The sequence below is a fragment of the Seriola aureovittata genome, chromosome 19 (assembly GCF_021018895.1).
Source record: "Seriola aureovittata isolate HTS-2021-v1 ecotype China chromosome 19, ASM2101889v1, whole genome shotgun sequence".
In the NCBI taxonomy this organism is placed as follows: Eukaryota; Metazoa; Chordata; class Actinopteri; order Carangiformes; family Carangidae; genus Seriola; species Seriola aureovittata.
This window is the reverse complement of record NC_079382.1, coordinates 18,821,176-18,832,921: the sequence shown is the minus strand read 5'-3', so window position 1 is coordinate 18,832,921 and position 11,746 is coordinate 18,821,176. Positions and strand designations below refer to the sequence as shown.

Here is an 11,746-nt window from a genome sequence, read left to right as displayed (position 1 = left end):
CACGTCTCTTTGTCGGTATGACGTCAGAGTGACGCGTATGGACCGTTAACTTTCATATCTCTGGATAAACAGGTATGGTCGTTAAGGTAGGTATTTTAACATCTATTTTCTCTATGCTTTTGTCAAAATTGTACTTATTTTAATTAGCAAAGTAATTATTTAAAAAAAAAATTTAATCTGCCAATTATTACTTCGATTATGTGTGTGTGTGTGTGTGTGTGTGTGTGTGTGTGCGTGCGTGCGCGCGCGTGTGTGTCATGAATTTCTGGAGGTTTGAAGAACTGGTTGGACAAAACAAGACATCTGAATATGTCAATCTGAGCTCCAGGTAATTGTGATGGGCATTTTTTACAATATTTTACAATGATAAAAAAATAATCTGCTGATTAATGAATATTTAGTTGAAGTCATAAATGTGCCACATAATACTTGCTATATCATAAAGTTGCATCTGTTTGAGTGTGTGTCCTGTTAAGTCAAGTTTGATCATCTCAAACCAAGACAACAAACAGTAAGAAGTTTGGTGTGGATTTTTTAAAATTATGCCCAGAAATTCAAAAATGGCTAACATTTGATAATAAATGAATAATACAATCAGTCCAGTCCCAGAAACCTGACTTTTTTTTTTTCAACTATCTTTATATTTTGTCAATAAGGGAAAACACAAAATCTTTGCTTAACTTATACTGATCACCATATATTACTTGCATTTGGAGTTTTTGCCTAAAACATTTAAAATCCTGCAGAGGAAATGTATTATCTAATTACTATAAGGTCCCTGTTGCTGGCTCTATGACTATCACTGACAAATGCCAGATCCAATTAAACCCTGGACCTGCTGCAGTTTTTTGTCTGGCTGTTGTCTGTGAACAGACAGTGAGTGTTGGCTGCAGTCTCTCTCAAAAGAGGCATTTAATATTGCTTAAATGAGTCACTTAGTGTTTGGCACAAACCTCCTGGATCTTTCTCAAGACCTCCTTCATTCAATGAGTGGAAGATTAACCACTGACCACCCTACTGAGTCAATATGTTAATCTTTTTGCAAGTCAACTGTGCTTTTGTCTCCTTAGCAAAATGTATTTTTTTTCCTTTGTACTTGCAAAATATTTTGACAACAAAATACAAATACAAATGATTTCTTGCCAATATGACACCAAGACTTAACATCCATGTGGCTACACTGTAAGTCTGTGTATGGGTGTGTGATATGAAGTTTGCCAGAGCCTAATACTGATTTGCATAGAGAATAATAATTAGATAACACAGCTTCCGATGAATGTGAAATACAGCAGCAACACCGCAGATAAAAACACAACGATAGGTTTGCTTCTTTTCTTGAACCTCAGAACTTTATTTCATTCCAGCAGTAACTCCAAATGATGCAAGTTTATCACATGGCTGCCATGGCAACAAACGGTGAGACAGGGTTTGATATTTTGTTTTCTCAGAATGGTCCAACTTATGTCAATCACACTCAGCCTGGCTGTCAGTCCCAATAAACCACACCTATAGCTCCTTGGCAGCCACTGTGGTGTTTTACCGCTAAGCAACAAAACTAAATTAAATACGGCAACAGAAGAGTAATAATAGCAGCTAAAATGTTTAACTCATTTTACACAGTCAAACATTAGTATTTAGTAGTGTCTGTCTGTAGTTTTACTCTTTTTTCTAATATATTTGTTCATTCATAGAATTCAAAGCCTGACATCTGTCTGATAAATTACTTTTACATTGACGCGTCTGACTTGGCCATTGAAGAATTCAATGCAAATAAAAAACAAACCTCTTTAAAACAAATCTACAAAATATAAAATTGCATCTTTCCGTATCTTCCTGGCAGCAGCCAGTCACTGCATGTTGGCATTTTGGATCATTTCAGTCAGTTTGTTTTGCTACATTTAGTGCAAGACCTTCAGTTTCCCCAAATCCAAAACCACACATTTTTTCAGAAACTATATAGAGCAGATTAAAAAAAGATAAATAAATAAAAACATAAATACATCATGCTATCTTATAAACAACCTGTCAGAACAGTTTCATGAGCAAACCCTCTCTGGTGGGACAACTTCATGAATAAGAACATACTCTGTGATTTTTTTTTTTTATGCTTTGGAATGATAATTTTTTCTATAAATGTACATGTGATGCAGTTCAAAGTCTGTGATATGTCTGCAGGTTAAATGTACGTTCACATGTGTCATCATATACATTTATCAAATATATTCATGTGCAGGCCTCTCTCCTAAGAGGCTTCACACCATTTATATTTATTACCATTTCCACCCAAAATATTCTAAACTTATCACATTGTGTGGTTTCATATATAAACTCTACAGAGAACCCTGATGCATGTGTGTGTGTGTGTGTGTGTGTGTGTGTGTCAATGTGTGGTCACCAATCACAGTGCATGGTGAGAGAAAGTGACCTGCCTCTTCAGATAGACCGACTGATAGCACTGTTGGCTCCAGGCTGTCAGTGCTGGATCCCTGTAATCTCACTGCTATTAACCATAAACCATTGACAGACAAGAAAGGCTAAACTAGCCCTGTAGTGCAGCTGTCTCCCCTCTGGTAACAGGTTAGAATAAGTCGAGTAAGCCAAGCCAGGCTGATGGGTCCTAATCCAGACACGTCTTAGTTAAGGGCCTTTGCTAGTTGGAGTTTGGGAAGCTAGGCTGTGCAACAAAGTTGTCATGGATATGGACAACCAGACAAAATGGGAAAAGTAAGGGCAGGCTGTAAAAAGTAAAGTAAAAGAGAAAAAAAAGGGGGATAGATAAGAATAATCAGGTAGATTAAAGGGTGAGAGATGGGAGGGGAACAAAATGATGGAGAAGAGAAGAGGAGGAGTTCAGAACTCCTCCTGGTCTCCCCGTGCTCCTTCTTCAATTTCCTCATCCTCTGGTGGCGCGAATCCCTCCTGTAAAAGAAAGTTTGTATTAGTGAGAGTTTATTAACAACAACTCTTTGCCAGTGCAGCTTTCTTGAGTGTGCAAATGTCCTTGCTACATTACATCATTCTGTGGTGTCTGGGACTGATAAGCAGCATTTCAAGTAGCGTCTACCTGGTCTCTTTTTTAATCAACAAGAAGAAGAAGAAGGCTATTCAACAACGATGATGCCATAAAATCGTCGGACAGGCCGGCATCATTAATCAATTCCCGCTGGATATCTTCTTTCGCGTAAATGCTTTCCTCTCCATCTCGAACCACAATGCAAAATAACAGTCTCGAATCAAAACTAAACAGTCGGCTTGCAGATGCGGGATTTTAAACATTGCGAGTGAAATAAAATGCAGTGAGTACTCGACCAATCAGAAATGTTCAGCACTACAGACCACACCCCCCAAAGTTCCTGAACCTTTGGAAAGTACTACCCCCCCGACCAGGGACTTTTTGGGTGGTCGATCAATTACACTGGAACTAAATTTGGATCCTGGTTCCTGCGGTAGAAATGTGTTTAGTTCTTCAAAAGGTTCCTGGTTCCTGGGGAAAGTTCCTGCGGTGGAAACGCACCTTTAGACTCTGCAAATTGGAAATTGCTTAACGCCAATCATTTAAAGTGAAAGCATCCTGAAATAAAATTTGTAGCTATTAATGACATAATAAGCTAATTTTGAATGGACAAGGAATTACTGATAATTGTATTTGCTCAACAACATTACCAGCTATGGCTATGGATCATAGAGTTGAATGAAACCTCTCAGTCTGAACTAAAACTCAACAGTAAGTCCATTTGTGTATTTAATTAATTGACTTACAGCTGGCTTTCACAACCTGATTTCTTAAACATTGCTATCTGTGATTATAATTGTCCACATTTAATTATGTGCATGAGAATGACTTCAGTCACAGAAAAATATTCTGTAAAAGCAGTTACATGGGATGTAAAGATTGATAATTACACGTAGTGTCATAACTTTGTATAACAAATATCTTAATTCAAAGTCAGACTTAAACTTGTCCTGAAGCAAAATTCCCTGTGGAAGTCTAAATGTCAGTTTCCATTGCTGAACATTTGATTTGACTATATGCAAAATTCAGACACATTCAAGCTGAGAGGAAAAGCTGTGTACTTACTACAGAGCCTGTCCTCTGACTGAGCTGTCTACCCTCTGACACAAACATAAAGAAAAAAATTAATCACAAAGCACACACTCAGATTTAGAGTGCATGCTAACTTGTGCCCTGATTTCCTGTGACACCTGATTTCTGTCAGTAACCTAGTTTCCTGTGTGCTTGTAAAGTTACTATTCATGAGCTTCACCAAACTGGTACTGAGTGCAGGGCTGTTATATTGTAGTAATGGTAGAAGACTGTGAGTCGTTCATCTAAATACCAGGAGGAGAACTATTACTTATCAAAGCAATGACTGGGCCATAAAGTGTCTGTACACACACTCATATACAAATCTGATCCAGGCTTTTCTTATTGCATTAAATTTTAGGCTACAAAACTGTAAACTTATTTTGATAAATGATAAATTGTTTTGATAAAAGTGCTTGATTTATGTGTAATCTGACTTTGTTTACCTCTGTCGCGTACAGTACGTCTATGATTTTGCTGAGGACTGGGCTGCTATCATTTTCATGTTCCTGGCAGATGAGCTCGATGTCTCTCAGCTTTCCAAAGTAGAAGTCCCTCTCCTTCTCCAGTCCGTCTACAGTCAGCTTCAGGTCCAGCAGCTGTGTGCAGAGACAGCCAGGGAGAAACGAGATCAAAAGACAGGTCAGGCAGCGGTAGGTTTCAGATAAGAATATAACAACACACATATAACATATAACAGCAGATGGGACAAGATCCTAAGGACAAGACAGTGTGACTAGTTATGAGCAATAACCAAAACTACAGCAGGTAAAACAAAACAAAAGGCAAGTTAAAACCTAGAACAGACAGCAGCCTTGCATAAAAAAAATATAAAAATACATATTCAAACTTTCTTATTTGTCAATAAGCTATTTAATTATTATTTTATTAACAGACTTTAAACTGTTAAACAGATTATAACAATGTGAGAATATGTTGAGTCAGTCCACACATCTCTGCACCTTGTTTTCATCATGGCACAGAGCAGGTGCACTGACCTTGAGTGATTATTTTGTCATGACAAAGCAGTAATTCTCAACATGACACTGCTTTTGCCAAAAAGGACTCCCACTATGAAACTAGTGTCACAGTGCACTTTTGAGAAACATCCAAATGTGTAGACAGATTAGTGTGGTGATACCTGCTGGTTGAGCTCTATGAGCTCAGCATCTCCTCCATTACGGGTCACAGGAGTGGTCCTGCGGGCTGCTGCTATGTTGATCTGCCTCTGCGGGGTAGGGACACTCTTTGGTGCTGTGGGAGATGTTCTCATGGGGCCTGGAAGACAGAAATACACACCCATTTACTTATCTACACTTGTTTGCCTCCTCACACACGCCTTCCCTTTGTCTACACTGGATGTGTTATTCTCTACACTGATCAGCTGCTTTCGCTACTTGGCCAATATAAACAAAAATTAAACCACCTTCTAACCTTAGCCTTATCAATCAACATGCCCCTTCAAGAGTTTCCTCAATCTTAGGCCAAAAAAAATTACTTCTATCTCACCAAGATAGAGGTATCAAAACAAACACACACCTGTGCACACACACAGATTCATCCTTTTAGGATGTTTTTACAGCATGTTTTAATTCTATTACCTTAAAGAGGGATACCATTGTTTTGGTTAGCACATTTACTATAAAACACAAATACTTCACATTAACGTGTGTATAGTTTGTATGTATAGTTGAACATCTCAGTTTGCAACCAAAATCCTGACCATATTCTTTCCCAGAGAGAACATGGCAGTTGATGATGACAATTGATAATTTATATTGTATGTAATGTATGTTCATCTTGTTTTTGTCTTCTTTTGCCCTACTACTTGCAACTCCAAATGATGTTTGGTTGAATCAAATCAATAAAACAAACAGCATCAATCAGTTTCAAGCAGAAAGTCCAGTGATAGAGGCCACAGACTTTTTAATATATGTATGATATGCCTGTTCAAAACTTTGTAGGTGCACACAACTACAGATATGCAATCAAAGCTCACATAATGTCAGAGTAGACCAATCCACATCTAACTCACGGTATGAATGTTGCTAAAACACTCTGAAGGGATGGATGGACAGACAGACACACACACATGCTCAATGGAGGGGATGTTACCTGGGCGAGAGGTTCTTTTAGGTTTGTGATGAATGGGTTCACCTGGGTTAGAGGTGGGGATGTGGTTGCATGAAGAGGTGAGAGCAATGAAATGAAGCCTTTGAGTCCACATACAGCTGACCGCGTCTTACCCACATGTGTACTGTACGTGTATCGTACCTGGGTTGGGTGGAGGTGGCGTTCCCTCCTGGCCCTGCCGTGACAGTAGGGGGTCGTATTCTTTCCCGTCATAGTTGGCATCAAAAAACTTCTTAAACCACTGAAGGAACTCAAAATTGTCCTGGAACTTCCCCTTCACCAATCTCTCGACCGGGATGATCTGAGAAAATAGAAGAGAGTTAACGAGAGAGAGAGAAAGTCTGTCTATATAATGTTACTTAAATAGCAGAGACAATAAGCAACAACTCCTGGATATGAATCTATGAGAAAACTTTGACAAGGGTGCTTCAGTGTGCTATAAAAAGTGAGACAAGTAGCATTTTTACACTTCATAGAGATGCTTTCAGATAATTATTGCAAACAAATGAGACTATGATTGGGATGAGAAGGAGCCACGGGTCATACAAGTGCTAGAACTTACTTAATTGTTTGTGTGTGTGTATGTGTGTGTGTGTGTGTGCGTGTGTGTGGGTGTTCTCACCTTGTCCACATTCATTCTCTTGAACCCAGCCTGTAAGACCTTGAAATTGTGGATGTATTCATGTTCCAATTTAGCATTAAATTTAACTTTCTTCAATAATATGCAGCCTGGAAACAGCATGTCCATGAACTGGCAGTATGCAGCACCTATGGAAAAATCACATAAACATTTACTTTTAGAGCTTAATGCACATTTTGAATTTAATTACAAGCTCTGCATCAAAAAACAAAAAAACAAAAAGTGTTTACCTGAACAGAGCTGCTCGATCTTTGTGTAGGTGAGCTGTAGAGAGTCGTTGACCCATGCCAACATGTCATGACGACTCAAGTTCTCTATGGTCATAGAGGTGGAGTAGACATTCACCGCCATCCTCCTGCTTCACAAAAAACACACACAGGCACACACACACACACACACACACACACACACACACACATACAGATATTATGTATGATTGATTTCTGAAGGCTGATAAATACTTCAGTTATGACAAGCCAATTCTTTGTGCTGATATATGGTGTATCTATGCCACTATATATAAACTTTAGAGGCACATTAGCATAGAAACAACTGACATAAATGAGAATATGTGAATAAATGACATGCTCTTTTATACAACATACAGCCACAATAGTCAAAACATACCTGGTTGAAAAACAATGTTTACTTTAAAATTTGTTATTTAATCATTCTGTGTAATTCTTCTCCTTGATCACCTGTCCATGCAGCCTCTCACCTGGAAATCACCTGAGGTCTAAAATCTTTAAAATGATGATTCACTGATAAAAGCTTCCAATTCAGCAAATTTGCTCAATTTGTTAAGTTATTTTTAGAAAATAAACCTCAGACTCCAATAAACCTTCTTTTGAAGACTGAAATACTCTACATACTTTATTAAAAGATATTTATTATCTAAATTATAAAATCATGTTTAACACTTTCTGACATTAATGCTACAGTAAGGGCAGAATCGTATGTAGTATAAGACTCATATACATTCACTTATACTATTAAATAATACATCCTGTCTAATATGGCTAATATGTAAGATTTGCCCAATTTACTGTTTTACTAGGCCAAAAAAATAAACAAATAAAACCAAAAAACACACACACTTTTTACTCACCTGCGATGGGTGTGTGTTCGGTGTGAACTGTTTGAATCAGGTTGTTCTGGACCACCTTACAGAAAGACCTGGAGACAGAAACCAATATCATGTGGGATATCAGTCCTGATAGTAAAGATAATTATAAATAAAATTTACTTTACTGGAAAATCTGACTTTTCCTCACAGATAACAGCTGTATATTCCCTTTAAACATAAATTGCTCTATATGTACGTTTCTATTATATGGTCAGAACGGTTTAACATCTTGCTCCATAGCACCTCCACAGGGTTACAATATTAGATACTCCATAGATAAACTAGCAACCAGTCACTAGTGCACTCACCAGGCCACTAATCTCTGTCTCAGTTAATCCTTTTAGCCCAGGTCCAACATGCTGTAACCCATCATAGTTCACGCCGGCAGTTCCGATCACCAGAAGACGACATAGCCAAAAGACATGAAAACCAATACATCAGTGATTCATCACACTGACAGCTCAAGATAAGGAAAAATCCAACAATGTCAAGGCACTTCCTGTCAACTGACTGCCTCCAAAGTAAACACCATACAGGATGTTCTGCTGAACAATCACTTCCTGACTGCAGGGCTTCACAGAGGCAGCTCTGTCCACTAGGCAAATGCTGCTAATTTGGTTATCACTGGTGAATCTGCCAGTTGTGGCAGTCTTTCCGTGTGTATATATCATGTCTAATGAGTCGATAAAATATTACAGAAATCTACTTTGACAAAGTTGTGAATTGTAAATGGCAAAAGAGCCTGTTGATTTAATGACTGTACACACATTAGTACAAACAACACTCAGGTCACTACGACCTGGTTAGATATAACCTATAACTACTGGCTATTAAGTTACACTTTTATTCATTATTTATCAGACAACAATTAACATTTGCAGATGAAATAATTAGGTTTTTGACAGAAAATGAATAAACAACAATTCGTGCTGGTTCCAGAAGATTTCCTATTTCCTATTAGTATTCAACAGATTAATCAATAATGGAAATAATTGTCAGTTGCAGCCCTGAATTTGAGAACAATTCTGTACAGACAAACAACACCTGCTTGGCTTTGTTGAAATCATGCAAAGAATGACTTCATATTTGACTATGATAATTGTTGAGACACATTACCTATATCTACAGACCTTGACGATAGTGTCAACATTTATAATAAGATGCATGATTAGACCTGAATGTAAGAGTGTAACCGAAAACCTGGACTTTCCCAGCTGACGGACTCTCTATCTATTTTTATTCTTATTTCCAGAATGTTCCAAAGAGATCTGCAACACATCAAACCAGTTGTTTAAGTATATTACCCATTCATTACCTCTTTTATTATAGTACAGGTCTCTGATAATAAAATGTAATTCCTAAAAACATTCTCTTTCTTTAAACCGTCAGAGCTTATTACTTTGGTCTATTCAAGTCGATCTTAAGGGATCCATACAATTGCATGCATTATCAATACGATGGCATCTACATTTATTTATTTATTTATTTTATATATGGTATATAATATATAATGGTTTTGGGAACTCAAAAGATGCTTTTGCATCTTTACTTGACTTCTCCTTTACAGATTGTGACAGTTGTATGCTACAGCCTAGACTTCAAAATAATTCAGTTTGCTGTAATTCAAGACAAGAAAAAGCTGCAAATCCTCAAATCTGAAAAGCTCAAACCATGAATTTTTGCAGGAAAAGACTTTTTGAATGAGCTTCCATGAGTATGCTCTGTTGTTTTTCCTTGCTACTCCTTCTGTTTTTGTCATGTCATTTTGTGGTGTCATGCCCCTTTACAGACAGCTGATACGGTGTTTTAATTTTTTATTTTAAATGCTTAACCTATATTTCTACATAGATTTAGTAACATAGTTGCACCGTTTAGTAGTTTATCAATTTTTTGTAAATTGTAACATTTTATTGATACCCTGCACTTTTTTGGCATAAAAAATAAATAAATAAATCAGTTACTTGAACAGTCGCTTTTTAGATTAATCAATTAATTGTTTGAGCTCAGATTTCTTATACTGTTGGGTAATTTATCATTCACAACACATCATGTTTTAAAAGTTATTCGTATGTTTTCCCATGTAAAACACCCATTTGTAAAGTAACAACTGTCAGAGTAAAAAGGAAAATATTTATCTCTACGAAATGCGGTCGGTCAAGTACCTCATATTTGTATATCAAACTATCAGGGTCAGCAGATATAACGTATTACTGCTATAAAGTCTGGCGGTTGTACACTCTCCTGTGTGTGACAGTGTATGACCAAACTTTACAGCCCGGGGTTCCTCCAGTCAGCCCAGTGTTGTGACAGTTGACGGTGGAGCCGTTTAACGGTGCGACAGACTCCGCCGCTGCCGTGCGACTGTATCGCACTGTACTGTAACCCTGCTAGCTCCGTGCTAACCACGCACGTTGACTGTGGAGCTAAGCTGCCGTTTGGTTCGTTGAATGTGGGACGTAGAGGCATACCAGTGAATTTCATTTGACCACAGGGTCAATAGCGAACTGAAAATAAAAATAAGTGTGGGTGAAAACGAGACTTTTTAGGCTAACGTTACCCCCCTCTGGAGGCCTGTTCGGTAATACACACGCACATTACCAGAGAAACTATGGAATGGCTCAACTATTTATATAGCAAGCAAAATCAAATGAGCCGTTAATAAGCTGATTTGAAACATAAAGAGGCTCGTTTTAAGTTAAGTTGAGTTGACATTACTCACCGAAGTGGCTCTCTCAGCCGTCCCGTTGTCTCTGATGATGAGCTGCTTTCTGTTGCTATTACCCCGACTGTTGCCTCTGCGAGTTGCCGCGAGACTGCTAACGCACCTAAGCTCCTGGCAGTGCGCATGCGTGACGCAGTTGCAGGATTCCCCCGTTGTATTTAGTGAAACCGGTGTTTTGACGAGCAGCCATAATGGAGACAGAGTCTTACAGCGTGACTGCGGCCCATGTTTGGGGATTAACCTGACCGGTGGTGCCTCTCTCTTTCCTCTGTTTCAGTTTTTCACTCAAAAATTTTAAAAATTTAAGCTCAAATGTAATTATGCCAAATTATCTAGATTCAAGACTCAGTGAGTCCCTGTATAACCTTATTAGGTCATATGATTCAGGACAGTACCACAGAGGAATACAGCCTAATCCTTTCGTCATTACTTATTTTATTTTTTTCATAGTCAACTTTGACAAGTAATGAGTGATTGGTGGCATTAAAAAAAAACTTTGAAAATTAAATTTTTATAAATTGGAAGCACAGAAATATAACAATACATTTTTGATATGGTTACAATGTTACTATCACTGTATAGTAGTATTAGATTGTTTTTTACTACTAATTGTATTTCCAGACCAAAACCTGAGGAGAAATTTAGATCATATAAATTCCAAAAGGCTGATTTAACATCAGCAAACTGAGACCCTTAAGTGGAGAAGGAAATAAAAGAAAAATCATAAGCATGTATTTGATTTAAAAAAATCCTGATTTTATTTGAATCCCTTTATGTAAGATAAACCTTTGGACAACACAAATTTAACAGTTTTTGTATGTCTTCTGTTTTCATTTCATCCTCTAACTGCAGTGTCATGCACAGACAGTAGTTTTCATTTAGTAACATAGTTGCATATTTTTGTTTTTTTTATCTACTGTTTTATTTTTAGGTATACATTAAATGAAAATATGTATGTAAACATAATATATTTAAATTTATACAGTATATACAGTATGTTCAATTTACTATGTATACCAAGCATCTTGAACACAGCAATTT

General features: G+C 37.4%; 1 protein-coding gene across 4 annotated transcripts; it reads right to left on the bottom strand.

The window, feature by feature from the left end:
- Positions 1-1,322: 1,322 nt before the first annotated feature.
- LOC130160723 (microtubule-associated protein RP/EB family member 3-like) lies at positions 1,323-10,811 on the bottom strand. 4 transcript variants are annotated; one of them, XM_056363414.1, is made up of 9 exons: positions 10,703-10,811; positions 7,966-8,033; positions 7,088-7,215; positions 6,840-6,985; positions 6,359-6,518; positions 5,226-5,362; positions 4,531-4,683; positions 4,079-4,113; positions 1,323-2,919 (listed from the first exon to the last, which is right to left on the bottom strand). In XM_056363414.1, coding segments are annotated over exons 3-9 (753 nt in total). In that variant the 5' UTR covers positions 7,209-7,215; positions 7,966-8,033; positions 10,703-10,811; the 3' UTR covers positions 1,323-2,918. The 4 variants fall into 4 exon arrangements, with proteins under 4 accessions (XP_056219389.1, XP_056219386.1, XP_056219387.1 ...); XM_056363411.1 differs by lacking the exon at positions 4,079-4,113 and having other exon boundaries at positions 10,703-10,810; XM_056363412.1 differs by lacking the exon at positions 4,079-4,113 and having other exon boundaries at positions 7,088-7,212; positions 10,703-10,810.
- Between the last annotated feature and the right edge of the window lie 935 nt (positions 10,812-11,746).